The 26,916-nt window shown below is 43.4% G+C and overlaps 1 protein-coding gene across 6 annotated transcripts in view; it reads right to left on the bottom strand.

Moving 5' to 3' along the window:
* Positions 1-8,125: 8,125 nt before the first annotated feature.
* DRC12 (dynein regulatory complex subunit 12 homolog) overlaps positions 8,126-26,916 on the bottom strand; it is a 128,702-nt gene continuing 109,911 nt past the window's right edge. For all 6 annotated transcript variants that reach the window (XM_077250573.1, XM_077250570.1, XM_077250574.1 and 3 more), the window contains 2 exons: positions 12,870-13,000; positions 8,126-9,323 (listed from right to left, as the gene is read on the bottom strand). In XM_077250573.1, coding sequence (XP_077106688.1) covers positions 9,195-9,323; positions 12,870-13,000 — 260 coding nt within the window. In that variant the 3' untranslated portion in view covers positions 8,126-9,194. The remainder of the gene's footprint in view (positions 9,324-12,869; positions 13,001-26,916) is intronic.

Below are 26,916 nucleotides of genomic sequence, written 5' to 3'. Positions count from 1 at the left end.
ATTGAGGTGCCTTGATACAGCACTCTGGGAACAGCCTATTTGTTGAGAAATTTCTTTCTGGGTCTTACCCTCTTGCTTGAGGGTGTCAATGATGGCCTTCTTGACATCTGTCAGGTCGCTAGTCTTACCCATGATGGGGGTTTTGAGTAATGAACCAGGCAGGGAGTTTTTAAAAGCCTCAGGTATCTTTTGCATGTGTTTAGAGTTAATTAGTTGATTCAGAAGATTAGGGTAATAGGTCGTTTAGAGAACCTTTTCTTGATATGCTAATTTATTGAGACAGGTTTTTTGGGTTATCAGGAGTTGTATGCCAAAATCATCAGTATTAAAACAATAAAAGACCTGACAAATTTCAGTTGGTGGATAATGAATCTATAATATATGAAAGTTTAATTGTAATCATTACATTATGGTAAATAATGAAATTTAACACTATATGCTAATTTTTTGAGAAGGACCTGTATATAGTTCTCTGTGGCTGTGCTCTGTGCTGTATACTACTGTGTGCTATATATAGTTCTCTGTGGGCTGTGCTCTGTGCTGTATACTACTGTGTGCTATATATAGTTCTCTGTTGGCTGTGCTCTGTGCTGTATACTACTGTGTGCTATATATAGTTCTCTGTGGCTGTGCTCTGTGCTGTATACTACTGTGTGCTCTGTGCTATATATAGTTCTCTGTGGGCTGTGCTCTGTGCTGTATACTACTGTGTGCTCTGTGCTGTATATAGTACTCTGTGGGCTGTGCTGTATATAGTACTCTGTGGGCTGTGCTATATATAGTACTCTGTGGGCTGTGCTATATATAGTACTCTGTGGGCTGTGCTGTATATAGTTCTCTGTGGGCTGTGCTGTATATAGTTCTCTGTGGGCTGTGCTGTATACAGTACTCTCTGGGCTGTGCTGTATACAGTACTCTCTGGGCTGTGCTGTATACAGTACTCTCTGGGCTGTGCTGTATACAGTACTCTCTGGGCTGTGCTGTATATAGTTCTCTGTGGGTTGTGCTATATATAGCCCTCTCTGGGCTGTGCTGTATATAGTTCTCTGTGGGCTGTGCTGTATATAGTTCTCTGTGGGCTGTGCTGTATATAGTTCTCTGTGGGCTGTGCTGTATACTATGCGGTTTGTGCTATATACTATGCGGGCTTTGCTATATACTATGGGGAGTATATTATATTCTATGGGGGAGGCCATGTTATGTACTATGTGGCTGTGTTATATACTATTGTGGGGGTATATTATATTCTATGGGGGGCTACATTATATATTATGGGGAGGTGGGCTGCATTATACTCTGGGGTGGCTGCATTATACTCTGGGGTGGCTGCATTATACTTTGGGGTGGCTGCATTATACTCTGGCTTGGCTGCATTATACTCTGGGCTGGCTGCTTTATACTCTGAGGTGGCTGCATTATACTCTGTGGGGTGGCTGCATTATACTCTGGGGTTGGTTTATTATACTCTGGGGTGGCTGCATTATACTCTGGGGTTTGTGTATTATACTCTGGGGTGGCTGCATTATACTATATGTGGGCTGCATTATACTGTATCGAGGACTATGGGGAATACGTTATACTATATGAAGAACTATGGGGTGCATTATACTATGGGAAGGGAATTCTACTACATGGATGACTGTGGCGGTGCATTATACTATATGGAGCACTATGAGGAGTGTATTATGCTATATGGAGGACTATGAGGAGTGTATTATACTATGTGGAGGACTATGGAGCACTATGGGGTGTATTTTACTAAACAAGTAAAATGCTGCATATTCAGATTGTTTTTGCTGGAACAAAAATCATTGTTCCCAGCAGCACATTGCCAGTGTAAACTGTAGATGTGCTGCTGAAAACATGAAACTGTATGGTGATCTGTTAGTGATCTATTAGTGATCGTTCTGTCCCATCATTATTCCTCAGCTGGTGGAAAGAGGCCGGGAAACAAGCGTTAAACAACTTCAGTATGGTCGATCAAACTCATTTAGCGGCCTGAACTCAGCGCTTGTAAATACAACCGAAATGCTTTTGTGTAATGTGCAATATGTTAGCATTTGGGGCCCCATTTTAAACTTTGCCTAGGGCCCCACTTTGCCTAAAACCGGCCCTGCCTACAAGTGTACAAAGATATTATACAGTCACCATGTGACAAGTGGGCCTGTGTAACTTCAAATGCCAGGGCTGAATTTTAGTCCCAGTCCGGCCCTGGTCCAGAGAGACAAAGTGACGCTGGGACATCTGGCGATGGTCTGGCCCTAGCCTGGCCATGGTGTGGCACGGCAGCAGAATGGCGATGTAATGGCCATGTTGTGGCACGGCAGCAGGATGGTGATGTAATGGCCCCGAACAAAAGTAACAGGGGCTTTTTATACATGATACAGACAAAGAAAGCTACCTTGCAGCAAAAAGGCGTATACATAATAACATCATAGTGCATAAAAAAACACATTCAACGATGAAACATAAAATAGTTAAATGTAATGACTTTGAGGCTCTTTACGCCAAACTCCATTAGAACTCGCAAATCTCCATGTTCCTCTTAGGGTACCGTCACACAGTGCCATTTTCATCGCTACGACGGCATGATTCGTGACGTTCTAGCGATATCGTTACGATATCGTTACGATATCGTTGTGTCTGACACGCTACTGCGATCAGACATCACGCTGAGAATCGTACGTTGTAGCAGATCGTTTGGAACTTTCTTTCGTCGCTTGATCACCCGCTGACATCGCTGGATCGTTGTGTGTGACACCGATCCAGCGATGTGTTCGCTTGTAACCAGGGTAAACATCGAGTAACTAAGCGCAGGGCCGCGCTTAGTAACCCGATGTTTACCCTGGTTACCAGCGTAAACGTAAAAAAAACAAACAGTACATACTTACATTCCGGTGTCTGTCCTCCGGCGTCTCAGCTTCTCTGCACTGTGAGCGCCTGCCGGCCGGAAAGCGAGCACAGCGGTGACGTCACCGCTCTGCTTTCCGGCTATGGTGCTTACACAGTGCAGAGAAGCAGAACGCCGGGGACAGACACCGGAATGTAAGTATGTACTGTTTGGTTTTTTTACGTTTACGCTGGTAACCAGGGTAAACATCGGGTTACTAAGCGCGGCCCTGCACTTAGTAACCCAATGTTTACCCTGGTTACCCGGGGACTTCGGCATCGCTCCAGCGCCGTGATTGCAAAGTGTGACCGCAGTCTACGACGCTGGAACGATAATCATACGACGCTGCGACGTCACGGATCGTGCCGTCGTAGCGGTGAAAATGGCACTGTGTGACGGTACCCTTAGTAACTGTCATTGTTCACTTAATACACTTATTTATTATCATATGTTTACCCTTTTTCTATTATCATGGCCCTGCAGGTGATCCAATTAACGTGTGTGTATGTCCACTATACCTGCTAATGGCTATGATCTCATCTTGTGTCTCCAATCTGTCAATGACTTTCAGAAGTACATCTTAGAATTAGTTGGTTTTTACCTTTGCACAAAATGGCTGCTAGAGCCAACATGGCTGTTCAGTATATTATAATGGACCATTCTCTTACAACACAACACATGGCCAGCTAGGGTTGTTAAATGTTACAATGACATTACCCAGTGAATGCATTTGTATTGGTTGAAAGCAATGCTAAAGTTGAAAAACGCATCAAAAACGCTGTGCGTGAACATAGCTCAAGTGGTGGAGGGGTTAGTCATTTTGCCTTATATACAAGTCATTACCCTGGAAAGGATGTTAACATATTTCCAGGCAAAATCCATTTTGGTTTAATTTTTGTATGTTTTTTGGTGCGCTTGTTAAAATGGCGTGAAACTCTGACAACATTGTTTACAGCTGTGACCTACGAGTCAGAAATGCTTCCAGGGACATTTGCCATGATGTTCTCGTGTCATTTGAACAGTGTTTCTATCATTTTCAGATGTTTTTAGACCTTAAAAGGACCCCTAGGTGGGGTAACGCGATAAAAATGCTCGGGTCTCCCACAGACTTAGGCTGCCGTCACACTAGCAGTATTTGGTCAGTATTTTACATCAGTATTTGTAAGCCAAAACCAGGAGTGGAACAAATAGAGGAAAAGTATAATAGAAACATATGCACCACTTCTGCATTTATCACCCACTCCTGGTTTTGGCTTACAAATACTGATGTAAAATACTGACCAAATACTGCTAGTGTGATGGCAGCCTTACATTTGTCTTGTTGTTCTGTCCGAGTACCTGAGAATTACAAATTGTTTGACCCGAGCAACGAGCACCCGAGCATTCTAGTGCTCGCTCATCACTACTACAAAGTCCTGTGTGAAAAAGTGATTGCCCACTGAACCTAATAACTGGTTGGGCTACCCTTAGCAGCAATAAGTGCAATCAATCGTTTGCGATAACTGGCAATGAATCTTTTACAAAGCTCTGGAGCAATTTTGGCCCACTAATCTTTGCAGAATTGTTGTAATTCAGCCACATTGGTCATACCACAGCATCTCAATCGGATTAAGGTCAGGAATTTGACTGGGCCACTCCAAAGTTTTAATTTTGTTTTTCTTAAACCATTCAGAGGTGGACTTGCTGGTTTGCTTTGGATCATTGTCCTGCTGCATAAACCAAGTACGCTTCAGCTTGAGGTCACGAACAGATGGCTGGACATTCTCCTTCAGGATTTTTTTATGTTAATGCCCCAATCTCACAGTCTTCCAGGTCCTGAAGCAGCAAAACAGCCCAAGACCATCACACTACCACCACCATATTTTACTGTTGGTATGATGTTCCTTTTCTGAAATGCTGTGTTACTTCTACGAAAGATGTAATAGAACATACACAGGTATGGACTGGGGCTGAAATTCAGCCCTGGCATTTGAAATTACACAGGCCTATGTTGTCCCCGTCCACATGTACCAGATGGGATATATTACTAATATTTCTACAAGACCAATATTTCTAATGATACCTGTGGCCTGCTGAGATATGTGACGGAGTCAGTGACTTTGGCTCCATCACAACTCTTAACAGTATGGGTGTCTTGAGAAAACTGATTCTATTAACAACGTAGCAGACAAGGCAGCCCAAAACCAGACAGGCCTTTCTTGCGTTTGCCAGAATTGCCAGACGGCCAGTTGGCCTGGAACATACACCTTCCCAAAAATTAAACTTTGTCTCGTCAGTCCACAGAGTATTCTCCCAAAAGTATTGGGGATCATCAAGATGTTTTCTGGCAAAACTGAGATGATCCTTTATGTTCTTATTGCTCAGGAGTGGTTTTCATCTTGGAACTCTGCCATGGAGGCCATTTTTTGCCCATTTTTTTCTTATGGTGGAGTCATGAACATTGATCTTAACTGAGCCAAGTGAGGCCTGCAGTTCTTTGGATGTTGTTGTGGGGTCTTTTGTGACCTCTTGGATGAGTCATCGCTGGTGTAATGTTGGTCGGTTGGACACTCCTGGGAAAAATTCTATGTTTGCGCCATTTGTGGATAATGACTCACTGTGGTTCGCTGGAGTCCCAAAGCTTTAGAGATGGCTTTATTACCTTTTCCAGACTGATAGATCTCAATTACTTTTTTGTTCCATAATTTCTCTGGAATGCGGCATGACGTCTAGCTTTTGAGGATCTTTTTGTCTATTTCACTTTGCCATGCAGGTCCTACTTAAGTGATTTCTTGATTGAGAACAAGTGAAGCAGTAATCAGGCCTGGGTGTGGCTAGGGAATTTGAAATCTGCTTCCCAAAGATGTGATAAACCACAGTTAATATTTGTTTTAAGGTGGGGACAAATACTTTTTAACACATGGCCTTATAGGGTGGATTTCTTTTGTGCCTTAATAATAAAGAGCTTAATTTAAAAACTGCATTTTGTATTTAATCGTGTTATCTTCGTCTAATATTTATATTTCTTTGGTGACTTGGTGATCAGAAACATTTAAGTGTAACAAACATTCAAAATAATAGGAAATCAGGAAGGGGCAAACACTTTTTCACACAACTCTAAAATATATATACAGCATATATCTATATATATAAGAGGCATCGTGATTACTCGCTAATCCCGCCCCCTGCACAGTAGCTCTGCCCCCACCACATCACCACACATAATCCTGCCCCCCACCACATCACCACACATAATCCCGCCCCTTCAACACATCACCACACACAATCCCGCCCCAACACATCACCACACACAATCCCGCCCCCCAACACATCACCACAGACAATCCCGCCCCCCAGCACATCACCACAGACAATCCCGCCCCCCAACACATCACCACACAATCCCGCCCCCCCACTACATCACCAAACATAATCCCGCCACCCCACCACTACACATAATCCCGCCCCCCCCCCACATTACCACACATAATCCCGCCCCCACCACATTACCACACATAATCCCGCCCCCCACCTCATTAGCACACATAATCCCACCCCCACATTACTACAGATAATCCCGCCCCCACCCCATTACCACACATAATCCCGCCCCCACCACATTACCACACATAATCCCACCCCCCCACCCCATCACCACACATAATCCCGCCCCCACCACATTACCACACATAAAATCACCACACATAATCCCGCCCCCACCCCATCACCACACATAATCCCGCCCCCCACCACATTACCACATAATCCCGCCCCCCACCACATTACCACACATAATCCCGCCCCCCACCACATTACCACACATAATCCCGCCCCCACCTCATTAGCACACATAATCCCACCCCCACATTACTACAGATAATCCCGCCCCCACCCCATTACCACACATAATCCCGCCCCCACCACATTACCACACATAATCCCGCCCCCCACCACATTACCACACATAATCCCGCCCCCCACCCCATCACCACACATAATCCCGCCCCCACCCCATCACCACACAATCCCGCCCCCCACCACAACACATAATCCCGCCCCCCACCACATTACCACACATAATCCCGCCCCCACCACATTACCACACATAATCCCACCCCCCCACCACATCACCACACATAATCCCGCCCCCCACCACATCACCACACATAATCCCACCCCCCACCACATCACCACACATAATCCCGCCCCCAACACATCACCACACATAATCCTGCCCCCCCAACACATCATCACCCATAAAACATTACCACACATAATCCCGCCCCCCACCTTATTACGACACATAATCCCACCCCCCAACAAATCACCACACATAATCCCACCCCCTAACACATCATCACACATAAAACATCACCACACATAATCCCGCCCCCCCACCTTATTACGACACATAATCCCGCCCCCACCACATCACCACACATAATCCCGCCCCCAACACATCACCACACTATTGTTATTAACTTCTTTTTAAGTTAATTTACCACCTGCGTAAGCGCTATTAAATGTTGTCATTATTTACTTTAGTTTAATCACCATCAGCGTTAATTAGATAGCAATGAGCGGGCCGAGCGTTAGCTGGCTGGAAACATCTAATATATATATATGCCACCTGAGATAGAAATAGCACTTTATATGTGGATGAATCAAAAGAAACATACTGTATCCGGGGATGTGCCCTTAGGGTAGAGATTCCTTCCCGAACACATATATCTCAATTAGACTAGTTTCCTGGATCACTGTCACATTGCAAAATTTAATACACATAACATGTGTTATTAAAGAAATGCATGCAGGCCGCATCTGATCTTGTTCAAACATTACAACATCATTTGGAAGAAAATTCTATAATATCACAGCTCATACTGTAAATAATTGCTGTCTATGATGATGAAACATTCTCTCCTCTAGGCATAGAGGATGCCCCCTTGTCGTCATTGGAGATCATTGTAGTGTTCATTCATATGTTTGTACATTGTAATATGATCAGCCCTAAGCCAAGATTTTCAAAACTCAGTAACCACAAGTTGGACAGTACTGTAGCCACCCATTCCTTTAATAACCTTGGCTAATCTCCTTTGCACCCTAATTCAGATATTTCCTTTTAGAACCCAAAATTGTACACAGTATTCCATTAGTAGAGCTAATTTGTCAAAAATCAAATATTCAAATCATCTGGTGGGAATAATAAATATTGAAAAAATATATATATTAAAAGGAAAAAATCACAAAAATCACTTTTTTCCACCTCAAAACAAACTTTATTATAATAACAAACAAAGCTATTCTAAACATAATTGGCACTCTATTGTCCATAATCTACCTGGTCTTCTCAGTATCTGTCATCCAACCTGTTTATAATTGCTTGCTTGTAGATGTTGGTGTGAGACCCAAGTTATACAATTTATTCAGGTTATTGGATGGATAAATTATTAAAAGAGCAAGCATGTATAAATTGCAGCACCAACACTCAGCCATACTGCTAAGGTAACTTCACTAAGGCCTCATTCAGACATTGGTTTTTCTTGTACGATTTCTATCCATAATGTTCACAGATAGAATGTATTATAGGCTTTGAGACTGTTCACATGTCCATGTATTTTTGAAGCCAGAGTGGTCCATGCAAAATCATTGAGACAAGTCCGGTTTTAATTCCTGTCTTGGATCAAACTTGCCATTGCAAATTCTTAAAATCCTTAAAAACTCCATCAGTTTCTTTTCCCTCTGAGCACAGGGCATCTTTTAAACTTAGGCAAACCAACCTAGTTTTAAAAGCAGATGACACTTCAGGAAACTGACATTCTTTTTCTGAAGCGTCATTTGTTTCCTGAGCATTTTTTGACAGTTTTGGTCAGTTTGGAGGGTTTTCTGAAGGCTTTTGTAATGTGTTGCTTTACTGTTGTCTTCTGGTTGTTTTTTCTCACTCCGTTGAATAATGAATAAACTGCAGGTGTTTCTTATCCAAAACAATGGCAAAATGCTCAACAAATGTCTGAGTGTCTTCTTGGCATTTTTGAGTTTTCCTATTTAATTTTATTGTAAAATACTGAGAATCTTCTGCAGAATACATATCACTTCTCTTAACTGCTTGGAGTTTTTAAAAACCTGAAGGATAAAGAGCATTCAAAAGCCTTAACATAAGCACAGCAAGTGGTTTTTATATAGAAATGCATATGTTCATTCATTTTAGTGGTTTCTGTTTTTTTTTTATTCCAGCGAGTCCAATCTGAAAAAGACATAATCTGCACATACCCAAATACTGCTGGAACTCTGACCAGTCTCTGACGGTAAGACAAACTGACCAAACTCAGATGTCCAAAGGGTTTAGTCCACATTCTTGAAGCATATGTTTGTGTTGCTGATGAATGGTTAAGGATTCTTTTTCCCACTGTTGTCCAGTTAGAGTGAGTTTAGACAGTATCCTATCCAGAGAGGACTATTAGGGAGACACAACAGAAGCTTTTCTAAACATGAGAATAAAACTGGTTTAACATCTACAGTTCTGTCTGGCAAAAATTAAGAGACCACTGCAAAATGTTCAGTTTGTCTGATTTTTCTTTTGATAGATATATTTTTGAGTAAAATGTAAATTGTTAGTTTATTCTATAAACTTCTGACAACATGTCTCCGAATTTCCAATCAATAAATTTTGCATTTTTTTTCTGAAAAGGAGAAATGGTCAAAAAACCCAGTGCTTTCAGACCTCAAATAATGCAAAGAAAACAAGTTCATAATCATTTAGAAACAACAATACTAATGTTTTAACTCAGGAAGAGTTCAGAAATCAATATTTTGTGGAATAACCATGATTTTTAATCACATCACAGTTTTCATGCGTCTTGGCATGCTTTCCACCAGTCTTTCACACTGCGTCTGGCGCAAACATTTAAGCCGTTCTTCTTTGTTTGATGGCTTGTGACTATCCATCATCCCCTTGATTACATTCCAGAGTATTTCAATAGGGTTAAAGTCTGGAGATTGGGCTGCCCATGACAGGGTTTTGATGTGGTGGTCTCTTAATTTTTGGCAGAGCTCTATATATATATATATATATATATATATATATATATATATATATATATATATATATATATATATATATATATATATATACACTCACCGGCCACTTTATTAGGTACACCTGTCCAACTTCTTGTTAACACTTAATTTCTAATCAGCCAATCACATGGCGGCAACTCAGTGCATTTAGGCATGTAGACATGGTCAAGACAATCTCCTGCAGTTCAAACCGAGCATCAGTATGGGGAAGAAAGGTGATTTGAGTGCCTTTGAACGTGGCATGGTTGTTGGTGCCAGAAGGGCTGGTCTGAGTATTTCAGAAACTGCTGATCTACTGGGATTTTCACGCACAACCATCTCTAGTAGTGTTGAGCGATACCGTCCGATACTTGAAAGTATCGGTATCGGAAAGTATCGGCCGATACCGGCAAAATATCGGATCCAATCCGATACCGATACCCGATACCAATACAAGTCAATGGGACTCATGTATCGGACGGTATTCCTGATGGTTCCCAGGGTCTGAAGGAGAGGAAACTCTCCTTCAGGCCCTGGGAACCATATAAATGTGTAAAAGAAAGAATTAAAATAAAAAATATCGCTATACTCACCTGTCCGACGCAGCCGGGACTTCAGCGAGGGAACCGGCAGCGTTGTTTGTTTAAAATTCGCGCTATTACTTGGTTACGTGAATTCCCGGCTTGTGATTGGTCAGGTCGGCCATGTTGCCGGGACGCGGACCAATCACAGCAAGCCGTGACGAAATTACGTCACGGCTTGCTGTGATTGGTCCGCGTCCCGGCAATATGGCTGCCCTGACCAATCACAAGCCGTGACGTCACGGGAGGCTGGACACGCGCTCATTTTAAAATGGGCGCGTGTCCAGCCTCCCGTGACGTCACGGCTTGTGATTGGTTGCGCCGCGGTCAACCAATCACAAGCCGGGAGGCTGGACGCGCTCATTTTAAAATGGGCGCGTGTCCAGCCTCCCGTGACGTCACGGCTTGTGATTGGTTGCGCCGCGGTCAACCAATCACAAGCCGGGAGGCTGGACGCGCTCATTTTAAAATGGGCGCGTGTCCAGCCTCCCGTGACGTCACGGCTTGTGATTGGTTGCGCCGCGGTCAACCAATCACAAGCCGGGAGGCTGGACGCGCTCATTTTAAAATGGGTGCGTGTCCAGCCTCCCGTGACGTCACGGCTTGTGATTGGTCAGGGCGGCCATATTGCCGGGACGCGGACCAATCACAGCAAGCCGTGACGTAATTTCGTCACGGCTTGCTGTGATTGGTCCGCGTCCCGGCAACGTGGCCGACCTGACCAATCACAAGCCGGGAATTCACGTAACCAAGTAATAGCGCGAATTTTAAACAAACAACGCTGCCGGTTCCCTCGCTGAAGTCCCGGCTGCGTCGGAGAGGTGAGTATAGCGATATTTTTTATTTTAATTCTCTCTTTTACACATTTTAACATTAATGTTGTTGCGATACCCGATACCCGATACCACAAGAGTATCGGAATCCCGGTATCGGAATTCCGATACAGCAAGTATCGGCCGATACCCGATACTTGCAGCATCGGAATGCTCAACACTAATCTCTAGGGTTTACAGAGAATGGTCCGAAAAAGAAAAAAAATCCAGTGAGCGGCAGTTCTGTGGGCGGAAATGCCTTGTTGATGCCAGAGGTCAGAGGAGAATGGGCAGACTGGTTCGAGCTGATAGAAAGGCAACAGTGACCGGTTACAACCAAGGTAGGCCTAAGAGCATCTCTGAACGCACAGTGCGTCGAACTTTGAGGCAGATGGGCTACAGCAGCAGAAGACCACACCGGGTACCACTCCTTTCAGCTAAGAACAGGAAACTGAGGCTACAATTTGTACAAGCTCATCGAAATTGGACAGTAGAACATTGGAAAAACGTTGCTTGGTCTGATGAGTCTCGATTTCTGCTGCGACATTCGGATGGTAGGGTCAGAATTTGGCGTAAACAACATGAAAGCATGGATCCATCCTGCCTTGTATGGAGCATCTTTGGGATGTGCAGCCGACAAATCTGCGGCAACTGTGTGATGCCATCATGTCAATATGGACCAAAATCTCTGAGGAATGCTTCCAGCACCTTGTTGAATCTATGCCACGAAGAATTGAGGCAGTTCTGAAGGCAAAAGGGGGTCCAACCCGTTACTAGCATGGTGTACCTAATAAAGTGGCCAGTGAGTGTATATATATATATAGTTGAGCCATAAAATTCATTTCTATCAAAATATATAATTAATTAACCCAATCAATAAAATAGAAAATAATGAAATGCCAGAATGGCTTCTTTTTTATTGACACAGCTCTTAAAAAAATGCAATAAGAAGTGATCGAAATGTTGCAACAACCCCAAAATAGATTATATAAAAACATCAGGTCACCCTGAAAAAACACACAGCTCCGTCAACCACAGAACTAAATTGCATTTTTTCTTTCGCAATTTCCCCCACTTGGAATTTTACTTTAAACATTTTTAAAGGGAACCTGTCAACAGATTTTGCTGCTATAAGATGCGACCACTGCCTTTCAGGGCTGATATACAGCATTCTGTAATGCTGTAGATAAGCCCCTGATCTGACCTGAAAGTGATGAAAAATAAGTTATATTATACTCACCCGGGGGGGCGGTTCGGTCTGATGGGTGGAGCGCAGGAGCGCGATGCCAGGGAGCCATGAAGAAAGCAGGAGGGCAGTGTCGCAAGAAGATGTGAGGCGCCGGACCCGGACCTGTGACACCAATCGGACCGCCCCCGACCAGGTTCAGTATAATAAAACTTATTTTTCTTCACTTGCAGGTCGGACCGGGGGCTTATCTATAGAATTATACTGTAGATAAGCCCTAAAAGGCAGTGGCCTCATATTATAGCAGCAAAATCTGCTGACAGGTTCCCTTTAATAAAGTTGATGAATATAAAAAAATAGCTTACATGAAGGATCTTCTCATATTCTGTCTCCATGTTTTCTACTTGTTTCTTTAACTCTTCAATTTCTGTATCTTTCTCTTTAGCAATGCGCAGTGATTCCTCGGTAAGTAGCTGAAAGGCATGCTGGGAGTCGTCTGTGCTTCCAGGAAGAAAACAGATGAATATCTTCAATGCCCAGGATATTATAACACAGGAATACTATGCACATCAGCCCTGGATCTGACACTTTAATGGTCTGGGCTATGATTGCATTTGTGCTGACATTCAATATTTCTTTGACTTATCAAGCACCAGAGCTGGATATCCAATAGAATTAATGCTCAAAATACAAAAAAATGGCTAAGAATAAATTTTATAGAGTTTAATTTCACTGTTATTATTCATCTGATAAAAACAGTGCTACATATTAGTAATTGTGAGTATAATATCCTTTAGGTGCTGAAATATTTGGACAGTGACACAAGTTTTGGCATTTTAGCTGTTTACTAGTGATGAGCGAATATACTCGTTACTCGAGATTTCTCGGAGTACTCGGAGATTTAGTTTTTATTGCCGCAGCTGAATGACTTACATCTGTTAGCCAGAATAAGTACATGTGGGTATTCCCTAGCAACCAGGCAACCCCCACATGTACTTATGCTGGCTAACAGATGTAAATCATTCAGCTGCGGCAAGAAAAACTAAATCTCCGAGCACTAAAAAATACTCGGAGGACACCGGAGCGTGCTCGGGAAATCTCGAGTAACGAGTATATTCGCTCATCACTACTGTTTACCAAAACATATTCAAGATACAGATATACTGTATAATCAATATGCAGTTAATGTGCAGACTCACAGTTTTAATTTGAGCGTATTCACATCCTAATTGGAGTAAGGGTTTAGGAATTACAGCTCTTTAACCCCTTCAGCCCTGAGCCTGTTTTCACCGTCCTGAACTCCTGAACTGGCCAAATTTTACAATTCTGATCACTGTCACTTTATGAGGTTATAACTCTGGAACGTTTCAACAGATCCCACTGATTTTCAGATGTTTTTTCGTGACATATTGTACTTCATGCTTGTGGTAAAATTCCTTCGACATGACATGCGTTTATTTATGAAAATAACAGAAATTTGGCAAACATTTTGCAATTTTCAAACTTTGAATTCCTATACCCTTAAATCAGAGAGTTGTGTCACACAAAATAGTTAATAAATAACATTTCTCACATGTCTACTTTACTTAAGCGCAATTTATGTAACTTTTTTTTAAGGAATTTCTCTTTTTTCCAACAAAATTTCCAAAACCATTTTTTAGGGACCATATCACATTTGAGATGACTTTGAGGAACCTATATGACAGAAAATATAGAAAAATGACACCATTCCAAAAAACTGCACCCCTTAATGTGCTCAAAACCACATTTAAAAAGTTTGTTAACCCTTCAGATGCTGCACAGAAATTAATGAAATGTGGAAGGGAAATATGAACATTTAATATTTTGTCACAAAAATATTCCTTTAGACCCTTTTTTTATTTTTGCAAGGGTAATAGGAAAAAATGGACCCCAAAATTTGTTGTGCATTTTCTCCTGAGCATGCCTATATCCCATATATGGGCGAAAACCACTGTTTGGGCACATGGCAGAGCTCGGAAGGAGAGGAGCTCCATTTGAATTTTTGAATGTGAAAGGTGATTCACAGAAGTTTATAACATTAAGCAGTGAAAATGAAAAAAAAAAAATCACATTTTTCACCCAAAAATGTTTTCTTAGCCCCAATTTTTTATTTTCACATGGGTAACAGGGGAAAATGAAACCCAAAATGTGTTGTACAATTTATCTTGAGTATGCAGATACCCCATATGTGGGAGTAAATTACGGTTTTGGGGCACAGCAGGGCTCAGAAAAGAAAGAGTGAAATTTTTGGAATGCAGAGTTTTTAATGAAATGGTCTGGGGGAGTCATGTCACATTTGGAAAGGCCCTGATGTGCTAAACAGCGGAAAACCTCCAACAAGTGACCCCATTTTGCAAACTAGACCCCTCAAGGAATTTATATAGATGTGGGTTGAGCACACTGAACAAACCCACAGGTACTTCTCAGAATTTTACAACATTGATATGTAAAAATGAAAAAAAAATTCCCACAAAAATTTTCTTTTAGCCCCAAATGTTTTCATTTTCACAAGCATAGCAGAAAAAAGGACCCCAAAATTTATTGTGCAATTTCTCCTGTGTTCATTGATATGTGCTCGAAAACTAATTTGAGGCACAGTGCAACGCTCAGAAGGGAAGAAGAGCCTTATTGGAGTTCAGATTTTGCTGGACTCGTTTGAGAGTGCCAAGTCACACTGGAGGAGCCCCTGAGGTGCTAGAAGAGCAGAACCCCCAAACCCCATAATAGACTCCATTTTACAAACTACACCGCTCAATTAAGTCATCAACGGGTGCAGTGATCATACTTACCCCACAGGTGGGTCACAGAATTTTATACCATTGGGCAGTGAAGAAAAATAATTTTCATTTTTACCACCCAAATTTTGTTTTAGCCTCAGATTTTACATTTTCACACTGGGAAATGGGTAAAAATGCCACCAAAATGTCTGTAATAATTATAGGGGATAATTCAGGAGACTCTTTGCGTGGAACAAGACAACAGGACACAGTTTTATAAGTGGTAAAGTTTATATTATCACACGGTGATTCAAACAGGTGCAGAGAGAATCTCAAGTCCACAACACTTGGTGCAAATAATAAACGCAGCTTAGCAGTCAATAGGAAACTTCAGAGGTAGATGCAAACAAACAGAAAGTCTATGAAGCACAGTTATTCTTGAGGAAACTTGATAGATATGATAGATCCTTGACTTACTCCAGACACAGATAGACATGCTTATAGGCAGTTCAAATCATATCTTAGCTCAACCAGGGAGGCCTGGTTAATAGTCTCAGGTTTTGCAGAGCAGCAAACAGCTTACATGTCCAGCAAATGCAGATGGAAGTAACACGAGCAGCAGATGAAGGAGGATTACTGAAGACTGGTGTATGCAGCAGGAACTCAGAGCAGAGTGGCAGGATCTCCAACACAGGTTCACAGGAACAGGAGCAGGTGCAGGTGCAAGGCCAGGGAGTAATCAGGAGCCGGATGCAAAGCAGAATAGTCTAGCACAGACTGAAGGCTGGGGTGGAGTTTTACAGCAGGAAGACAAGTGCACATGAGACCAAAGATGCCATGCTGGAAAAGGGCAGTAATGCACAAAAGGTAAAAAATGTTCAGAGTCCTGACAATGTCTGCTGAATGTAGAAATATCCCATATGTGGCTGTACAGTACTGCTTAGCCATACGGTGTGATTCGAGAGGGACATAGAGCTATGTGCCTTGTCAAGCGAAGATTTTCCAAGAATAGTTTTCAGACTCCATATAAACAGCCCCTAAGGGCTAGAAGAGGAAAATCTGCCCTCAAGTGACCACATTTTGGAAATTATACCCCTTTGTGAATGTATCTACAGTTGTAGTGATTATTTTGACTCCATGGGTGTTTTCCAGAAACAAGCTAAATGGGCTTAGACACACTGGGGCACAAAAGAGAGGAGGACCCTAAATTTAAGCCACGTATCGTCGGGAAACCTCTACACTGCAGGTCTTTGCGATAGAAAAAGCTTTCTTTACTCAGAGGGGCAGAGATAGCAGGAAGTGGTCCCGTGATCGTGAAGTCTATTGGATGTGCCATCTCGACACTTGCAGCCCAAATGGGTTGAATGTATGCAATGAGCTGATGCTTCATTATTAAAATATCTATGCATCTTTGTACTTTCCATGCTTTAGGAATTATCCTGTTATGCATTTAGTGGGTTCTACATGATTTTCTTTTTCCTGTATTTTATTGACACCTTGTGATTGTATTGATTTTAATGTTGATCGTGTGATGCTCTGTATGTTTTTCTATTGGTGTGGGCTCATTTAAATGTTGTGTGGTCATTGCTGCTATGCTGTCTCAGTAAATAGCTTCTTTGCACTTTTTCACTCTCTCCAGTAAATTTTTGCTAAGTTCCTTCAAGCTAGATCGATTCTTCTTTCATTGGATTTTTCATCCGATTCTGTGGATCTCGTACTTGTATCGTCAAGAGCCTGGGTGAGGGTTTTTTTTTTTAGTAAAAATTAACATTTTATTTTTTATAAAATTAATTTGTCCAATTACTGCTGAGGAGTCTTTGTTGAAAAAAGTTTGCAATACCTAAAAGTTTCATAGGCTATTTTTGCTTAACCCTTTTAACCCCTTAATGACCACAGGTATTTATGGTTTTGCATTTTCATTTTTTGCTCCCCTTCTTCCAAGAGCCATAACTTTTTTTTTTGTAAAAATGGCCATGTGAGGGCTTGTTTTTGCGGGACGAGTTGTACTTTTTAACGACTCCATTGGTTTTAACATATCGTGTACTGGAAAATGAGTAAAAAATTCCAAGTGTGGTGAAATTGCAAAACAAGTGCAATCCTACAGGTTTTTTTTCTTTTTACCATGTTCACAAAATGCTAAAACCGACCTGCCATTATGATTCTCCATGTCATTACGAGTTCATAGACACCAAACGTGTTTAGGTTTTCTTTTATTTAAGTGGTAAAAAAATTCCAAACTTTGTTAAAAAAAGACGCCATTTTAAGAGACCCATACCGTCTCTATTTTTCTTTATTTGAAACTGGGCTTATTTTTTGCGTGCCAAGCTGACATTTTTAATGATACAATTTTGGTGCACATACAATCTTTTGATCGCCCATTATTGCATTTTAATGTAATGTTGCGGTGACCAAAAAAACGTAATTCTGGTGTTTTGACTTTTTTTCTCTTTACGCCGTTTAGCGATCGGGTTAATTCCTGTTTAATTTTGATAGACCGGGAAATTCTGAAAGCGGCGATACCAAATATGTGCATGTTTGATTTTTTTTTCATTGTTTTATTTTGAGTAGGACGAAAGGGGGGTGATTTGAACTTTTATTTTTAATTTTTTAATATTTTTTAAACCATTTTGTTTTACTTTTTGCATGCTTCAATAGTCTCCATGGAAGACTAGAAGCTGCAGTTGTCCAATCGGCTCTGCTACGTACAGACAATGATTAGATCACCTGTATGCAGCAGAAATGCTCACTTGCAATGAGCGCCAACCACGGGGCAGTGCTCTTAGCAATCTGGCTCTGACAACCGAAGAGGTCTGCTGGAGGCCTCTGGTTATCATGCCAACCCATGGGTAACCCGCGATCATGTGAGTGGGTCACCGATAGGTGGGATTTCCGGCGTGCTTCCCGGAAGCGCGAATTAAATGCTGCTGTCAGAGATTGTTAGAGGCACATATCAGCTGTTCAAAACAGCTGACATGTGCCTGGAAAGATGTGGGCTCAGCCCAGAGCCTACATCAAAGGGAGGGAGTCCAACCTGAGCATATTATTGCACCTACTCACGTTGGACTCCAACGTGAGGGAATCAAACGTGAGCATATTATTGCTCCAGGGGTATATGGGGTATCTAGATAGAGGTAGCACCTATGGTGGAGGGCTTGCTGTGTCCTTTCTGGACAGCTCTTGCATCTTTGGTCCTCATCTGATGCTCAACTCTCACCTGTACCTCCAAGTAGCTGCTAGCATGCGGCAGTTGGTACACCCCAGAACACCGCCTCGACAGGCGGGCGAAACCAGGTGAGGGTAGCTGTTGGGTTTCTTTGAGACCTACGGTGATCTTCAAGGGTTTGCCTACCCTTGCATGTGAAGACTGGATATGGCAGACTGTGCGGAAGAAACCAAGATTCAACGGACAGACAAGCGATTCCCAGCACAGCGTTGTGGAGCGCTGAGAGGGCGCAGCGAGGCACATATAGGACACTGCTGGCCATCCACTGCACCCTGACTTCTCTAGTTGTCTCGCCTAGTTCTTGCCACTGGGGCTCGATAGGTACGGGCGAGAGAGTGAGGCTGACGACTGCGCAACTCTTTCTCACTTTAATCCAAGTAAAGCGCAAGTCATGACTTCAATCACTGCATCTCTAAAGTCTTGTGGCGATGGGAGTGTGGCAAAGCAGCATGTGTGGAGTCACTGGAAGCTGTAGTCACGAGCCTGCACGCAGGCGGCCCAGGCCATATGGTCACTCCCCACTGGACCGAAGCAGCAGTGGAGTTCGGTAGCCTCCTGGGTGTCTGAGCAGTCCTGTTCAGGATCACTCTGCTCACCTCAATCGAGGACGGGGCTAGAAAAGGTGCCTCAAACATAGTCTGCTTCATTTCACCTGGCCAGCCTACCACAGCTGGCAGGTTTCCCATACAGCGGTCGACACACAATAAAGAAAAAGAAAATGATGGTTCTCAACCTTGGCACATGGAATGTGAGAACTCTGCTGGAAAATACTAAGGCAGACAGACCAGAGAGAAGAATGGCATCGGTTGCTCGGGAGCTAGCTCGTTACAAGGTTGATATAGCAGCTCTCAGCGAAACACGCCTGGCAGACAAGGGTCAATTGACAGAGCATAGTGGTGGATATACATTCTTCTGGAGTGGTCGAGGCAGCACTGAAAAATGAGAAGCAGGCGTGGGACTTGCTATCAAAACTCATCTTGCTCGTAAACTTACCAGGCTTCCGGAGGGCATCAACGACCATCTGATGACATTTCAGCTCCCACTTACAAACAAAAAACACGCGACTCTGATCAGTGCCTATGCTCCCACGATGACTAATCCGGATGACATTAAAGATAAGTTCTACGATGAACTTGACACACTTATTTCAGCAATCCCACAGGCAGACAAGCTCATTATACTTGGAGACTTTAATGCAAGAGTGGGAACAGACCATCAAAACTGGGAAGGGGTCATTGGGAGACATGGCACTGGCAAGTGTAACAGTAATGGCCTGCTGCTCCTCAAGATGTGTGCCACACATGACCTTGTCATCACCAACACTTTATTCCGCTTACCCACACGCAAGAAGACATCATGGATGCACCCACGCTTGAGGCACTGGCATCTCATTGACTACATCATTGCCAGGAAAAGGGATGAGATGGACTTTAGAGTGATGAGGGCCATGTGCGGTGCAGACTGCTGGACTGACCATCGCCTCATTGTGTCTAAGTGCAGGCTCAACATCCTGCCTACGAGGAGACCCCAAGGGCAGAAAATGACAAAGAGGCTGAATATCTATAAGCTGCAAAATAAAAGAATTGCAAGGGAATTTGCCAATGACCTTGATGGCAGACTGTTAAATATACTGCAGGCAGAGGAGATTGGCGTCGAGGAACAGTGGACAATTCTGAGAGATGCTGTTTATAATTCTGCTCTGGAGCATCTCGGATCAGCAGCCAGAAATAATGAAGACTGGTTCAATGAAAACGACGAGGAAATAAAGACACTCCCAGAAGAGAAACATCTGCGGTACAAGGTGTATCAAAATGACCCCACGTTGTTAGCTAAGAAAGGTGCCTTTACCAACATAAAAAGAAAGGTACAGTGTCATGGTTCCCAATGGCAAGGGAACATAAGAAACATATAAATAACGAACGAGCTCTCGGGTGATGGAAACTCGAGTTGACCGTGAACTAAATCTACCACACAACTAATAGTAGCCAGGGAGCATACCTACGGCTTCCTAACTGCCACGCACCAGCCGGAGGACTAACTAAGCCTGGTAGAGGAAGAAACAGACCTGGCTTACCTCTAGGGAAATACCCCAAAAGATGATAGCAGCCCCCCACATGTAATAACGGTGAAATAAGAGGAAAAGACATACACAGTATGAAAGTAGATTTAGCAAAGAGAGGTCCACTTACTAGATAGCAGAAGGATACAAAAGAGGACTTCACGGTCAACTGAAAACCCTTTCAAAAAACCATCCTGAAATTACTTTAAGACTCCTGTGTCAACTCATGACACAGGAGTGGCAATTTCAGCCCGCAAGAGCTTCCAGCTACAGAGGATTTCAAAAACTGCAAACTGGACTAAAGATACAAAACAAAAGGACAAAGTCCACTTAGCTGATCAGCAGACTAGTAGCAGGAACATGCAACCGAAGGCTCTGGTTACAATGATGACCGGCAAGGAAATGACTGGAGAGCAAGGCTAAATAGGAAACTCCCAAACGCTGATGGAAGCAGGTGAACAGAGGCAGCAAAGTGCAAACAAGTCACCAGTACCACCAGCAACCACCAGGGGAGCCCAAAAAGCGGATACACAACAGTACCCTCCCCTTAAGGAGGGGGCACCGAACCCTCACAAGAACCGCCAGGGCGATCTGGATGAGCCCTATGAAAGGCACGAACCAAATCCGAGGCATGAACATCAGAGGCAGTTACCCAAGAATTATCTTCCTGACCATAGCCCTTCCATTTAACCAGATATTGAAGTCTCCGTCTGGAAATACGGGAGTCCAAGATCTTTTCTACCACGTACTCCAATTCACCCTCCACCAGCACAGGAGCAGGAGGTTCAGAAGAAGGAACCACCGGTATCTCATATCTCCGCAACAGCGACCGATGGAACACATTATGGATAGCGAAAGATGCCGGGAGGTCCAAACGAAAGGAGACAGGGTTAAGAATCTCCAAAATCCTATAAGGACCGATGAACCGAGGCTTAAATTTAGGAGAAGAAACCCTCATAGGGACAAAACGGGAAGACAACCACACCAAGTCCCCAACACGAAGGTGGGGGCCAACACGATGATGGCGGTTAGCAAACTGCTGAGTCCTCTCCTGGGACAATTCCAAATTATCCACCACTTGTCCCCAAATCTGATGCAACCGATCCACTACCGCATCCACTCCAGGACAATCCGAAGATTCAACCTGACCAGATGAAAAACGCGGATGAAACCCTGAATTGCAAAAGAAAGGAGAAACCAAAGTGGCAGAACTAGCCCGATTATTAAGAGCAAACTCCGCCAACGGCAGAAAGGCAACCCAATCATCCTGATCCGCAGACACAAAACACCTCAAATAAGTCTCCAAAGTTTGATTAGTTCGTTCCGTCTGGCCATTGGTCTGAGGATGGAATGCAGACGAAAAAGACAAATCAATGCCCAACCTGGCACAGACTGCCCGCCAAAATCTAGACACGAACTGGGTACCCCTGTCAGAAACGATGTTTTCCGGAACACCATGCAGGCGAACCACATTTTGAAAAAACAGAGGGACCAACTCAGATGAGGAAGGCAACTTAGGCAATGGCACCAAATGAACCATTTTAGAAAAACAGTCACACACTACCCAGATGACAGACATCTTCTGAGAAACAGGGAGGTCCGAGATAAAGTCCATAGAGATGTGCGTCCAAGGCCTCTTCGGAATAGGCAAGGGCAACAACAACCCACTAGCCCTAGAACAACAAGGCTTGGCCCGAGCACACACATCACAAGACTGCACAAAAACACGCACATCTCGAGACAGGGAAGGCCACCAGAAGGATCTAGCCACCAAATCTCTGGTGCCAAAAATTCCCGGATGACCTGCCAGAGTAGAAGAATGAACTTCCGAGATGACTCTAGTGGTCCACTCGTCAGGAACAAACAGTCTACCAGACGGACAACGATCAGGTCTATCCGCCTGAAATTCTTGCAAAGCACGTCGCAAATCAGGAGAGACAGCAGACAAAACCACTCCATCCTTAAGGACACCAGCAGGTTCAGAATTCCCAGGAGAGTCAGGCTCAAAACTCCTAGAAAGAGCATCTGCCTTCACATTCCTAGAACCCGGTAAGTACGAGACCACAAAATTAAACCGGGAAAAGAACAACGACCAATGTGCCTGTCTAGGATTCAGGCGCCTGGCAGACTCCAAATAAATTAAATTCTTGTGATCAGTCAAAACTACCACCTGATGTTTGGCACCCTCAAGCCAATGACGCCACTCCTCAAATGCCCACTTCATGGCCAAAAGCTCCCGATTACCAACATCATAGTTTCGCTCGGCGGCCGAAAATTTTCGCGAAAAGAACGCACAAGGTCTCATCACTGAGCAGTCGGGACTTTTCTGCGACAAAACCGCCCCCGCTCCAATCTCGGAAGCATCGACCTCAACCTGAAAGGGAAGGGAAACATCAGGCTGGCGCAACACAGGGGCAGACAAAAAGCGGCGCTTAAGCTCCCGAAAGGCCTCCACGGCAGCAGGGGACCAATTGGCAACATCAGCACCCTTTTTAGTCAAATCCGTCAGAGGTTTAGCAACGCCAGGAAAACCAGCTATAAATCGACGATAAAAATTAGCAAAGCCCAAGAATTTCTGGAGACTCTTCAGAGAAGTAGGCTGCGTCCAGTCGTAAATAGCCCGAACCTTGACAGGGTCCATCTCATTAGAAGAAGGGGAAAAAATGTACCCCAAAAAGGAAATTTTTTGAACCCCAAAAACACACTTTGAACCCTTTACACACAAAGAATTCTCCCGCAAAACCTGAAAAACCCTCCTGACCTGCTGAACATGAGACTCCCAGTCATCAGAAAAAATCAAAATATCATCCAAGTACACTATCATAAATTTATCCAAATATTCACGGAAAATATCATGCATTAAGGACTGAAAGACAGAAGGTGCATTAGAAAGGCCGAAAGGCATTACCAAATACTCAAAATGGCCCTCAGGCATATTAAATGCGGTTTTCCACTCATCCCCCTGCTTAATTTGCACCAAATTATACGCCCCACGAAGATCAATCTTAGAGAACCACTTAGCCCCCCTTATGCGAGCAAACAAATCAGTCAGCAAAGGCAACGGATACTGATATTTGACTGTAATTTTATTCAGGAGTCGATAATCAATACAAGGCCTCAGAGAGCCATCCTTTTTAGAGACAAAGAAAAAACCGGCTCCTAAAGGTGATGAAGAAGGACGAATATGTCCCTTTTCCAGGGACTCCTTAATATACTCGCGCATAGCAGCATGTTCAGGTACAGATAGGTTAAACAAACGACCCTTTGGAAATTTACTGCCAGGAATCAGATCTATGGCGCAATCACAATCCCTGTGAGGAGGGAGTGAACCAATCTTAGGCTCTTCAAAAATATCACGATAATCAGACAAAAATGCCGGAATCTCAGATGGAATAGATGACGAAATGGGCACCATAGGAGTGTCCCCATGAGCCCCCCGACATCCCCAGCTTAACACAGACATAGCTTTCCAGTCAAGGACTGGGTTATGAGACTGTAACCATGGTAATCCAAGCACCAAAACATCATGTAAATTGTACAACACAAGGAAGCGAATCACCTCCTGATGGTCTGGAGTCATACGCATAGTCACTTGCGTCCAGAACTGTGGTTTATTACAAGCCAAAGGTGTAGAATCAATACCCTTCAGAGGTATAGGGACATCCAGAGGCTCTAAATCAAACCCACAGCGCCTGGCAAAGGACCAGTCCATAAGACTCAGAGCGGCGCCAGAGTCCACATAGGCATCCACGGTAATAACTGATAATGAACAAATCAAGGTTACAGACAAAATAAATTTGGACTGTAAAGTGCCAATTGAAATAGACTTGTCAACCTTCCTAGTACGTTTAGAGCATGCCGATATAACATGAGCAGAATCACCACAATAGAAGCATAACCCATTTTTACGCCTATAATTCTGCCGCTCGCTTCTGGACATAATTCTGTCACATTGCATTTTCTCTGGCGTCTCTTCAGAAGATACCGCCAAATGGTGCACGGGTTTGCGCTCCCGTAAACGCCGATCAATCTGAATTGCCATTGTCATGGACTCATTCAGACCTGTAGGCGCAGGGAACCCGACCATAACATCTTTAACGGCATCAGAAAGGCCCTCTCTGAAATTTGCCGCTAAGGCGCACTCATTCCACTGAGTAAGCACAGACCATTTACGAAATTTTTGGCAGTATATCTCAGCTTCATCTTGCCCTTGAGATAGGGCTATCAAAGCTTTTTCAGCTTGAATCTCCAAATTAGGTTCCTCATAAAGCAACCCTAAAGCCAGGAAAAACGCATCCACATTGAGCAACGCAGGATCCCCTGGTGCCAATGAAAATGCCCAATTTTGAGGGTCACCTCGCAGCAAAGAAATTACAATCTTAACCTGCTGGACAGGATCTCCTGAGGAGTGAGGTCTGAGGGAAAGGAATAATTTACAATTATATTTGAAATTCAGAAACCGAGATCTATCTCCGGAAAACACCTCTGGTGTAGGGATTTTAGGTTCAGAAATAGGAGTATGCATAACAAAATCTTGTAAATTTTGAACCTTCGTAGCAAGATTATTTAAACCTGCAGCCAAACTCTGAGGATCCATCTTTAAACAGGTGAGCTCAGAGCCATTCAAGGATTATAAGGAGAGAAAGGCAAAGGCAGTAATTAGAGCTGAAATACAACTGATCCAACTATGGAGCAAGCATAGGGAAAAAGAAAAAAAAAAAAAAAATTTACAGACTTCCTTTTTCTCTCCTTTCTTCTGCCAATAAGTTTAACACATGGCCGGTCATACTGTCATGGTTCCCAATGGCAAGGGAACATAAGAAACATATAAATAACGAACGAGCTCTCGGGTGATGGAAACTCGAGTTGACCGTGAACTAAATCTACCACACAACTAATAGTAGCCAGGGAGCATACCTACGGCTTCCTAAATGCCACGCGCCAGCCGGAGGACTAACTAAGCCTGGTAGAGGAAGAAACAGACCTGGCTTACCTCTAGGGAAATACCCCAAAAGATGATAGCAGCCCCCCACATGTAATAACGGTGAAATAAGAGGAAAAGACATACACAGTATGAAAGTAGATTTAGCAAAGAGAGGTCCACTTACTAGATAGCAGAAGGATACAAAAGAGGACTTCACAGTCAACTGAAAACCCTTTCAAAAAACCATCCTGAAATTACTTTAAGACTCCTGTGTCAACTCATGACACAGGAGTGGCAATTTCAGCCCGCAAGAGCTTCCAGCTACAGAGGATTTCAAAAACTGCAAACTGGACTAAAGATACAAAACAAAAGGACAAAGTCCACTTAGCTGATCAGCAGACTAGTAGCAGGAACATGCAACCGAAGGCTCTGGTTACAATGATGACCAGCAAAGAAATGACTGGAGAGCAAGGCTAAATAGGAAACTCCCAAACGCTGATGGAAGCAGGTGAACAGAGGCAGCAAAGTGCAAACAAGTCACCAGTACCACCAGCAACCACCAGGGGAGCCCAAAAAGCGGATACACAACAGTACAGATCAAGTTACGCGAGATGCAGGATAACTGGTTTAGCAAGAAAGCTGATGAAATTAAAGGCTATGCAGATACCCATGACCAGAAACGCTTCTATTATGCGCTCAAAGCTGTATATGGACCCCAGTCATCAAGCTCTTTATCTCTGCTTAACGCAGATGGAACTAAGCTACTGACAGAAAAGAAACAAATTCTGGAACGGTGGGCTGAGCACTTTAATAATATTCTTAATCGCCCTGCCAATATCAATAATGAGGCTATTGCTCGCCAGCCCCAGGTAGAAATCAACAAGGACCATGAGGTTCTTCCAAGTGGAGATGAAGTCAGAAAAGCAGTAAAACAACTTTCTTGTGGAAAAGCACACGGAAATGATGCTATACCTGCTGAGGTATATAAAGCTGGTGGCCCTGCTCTGATGCAAACGGTGACCAAACTATTCCAGTATATGTGGAAAAAGGAACAGGTTCCGCAACAGATGAAAGATGCCAGCATAATTCACACATGCAAGAGGAAAGGTAATCGCCAATCTTGTGACAACCATAGAGGCATCTCCCTTCTGTCCACTGCAGGCAAGATATTGGCTCGTCTCTTGCTCAACCGCCTTTTACATCACCTTGAGCATGGCCTATTACCTGAAAGCCAGTGTGGTTTCCGTGCTAAACGTGGAACAGTAGATATGGTCTTTTCAGCACGTCAACTTCAGGAAAAGTGCCAGGAGCAACACCGTGACCTTTATGTAACATTTGTTGATTTGACCAAGGCTTTCAACACAGTCAGTAGAGACGGCCTGTGGAAGATCATGGCAAAATTCGGCTGCCCGAGCAAGTTCATCTCAATCGCCCGGCAGTTACATGATGGCATGATGGTGAAGGTTCT

This window comes from Ranitomeya variabilis, chromosome 4, assembly GCF_051348905.1.
Source record: "Ranitomeya variabilis isolate aRanVar5 chromosome 4, aRanVar5.hap1, whole genome shotgun sequence".
In the NCBI taxonomy this organism is placed as follows: Eukaryota; Metazoa; Chordata; class Amphibia; order Anura; family Dendrobatidae; genus Ranitomeya; species Ranitomeya variabilis.
Note: the sequence above shows the minus strand (reverse complement) of the source record. Positions and strands in the feature narration are given on the sequence as shown.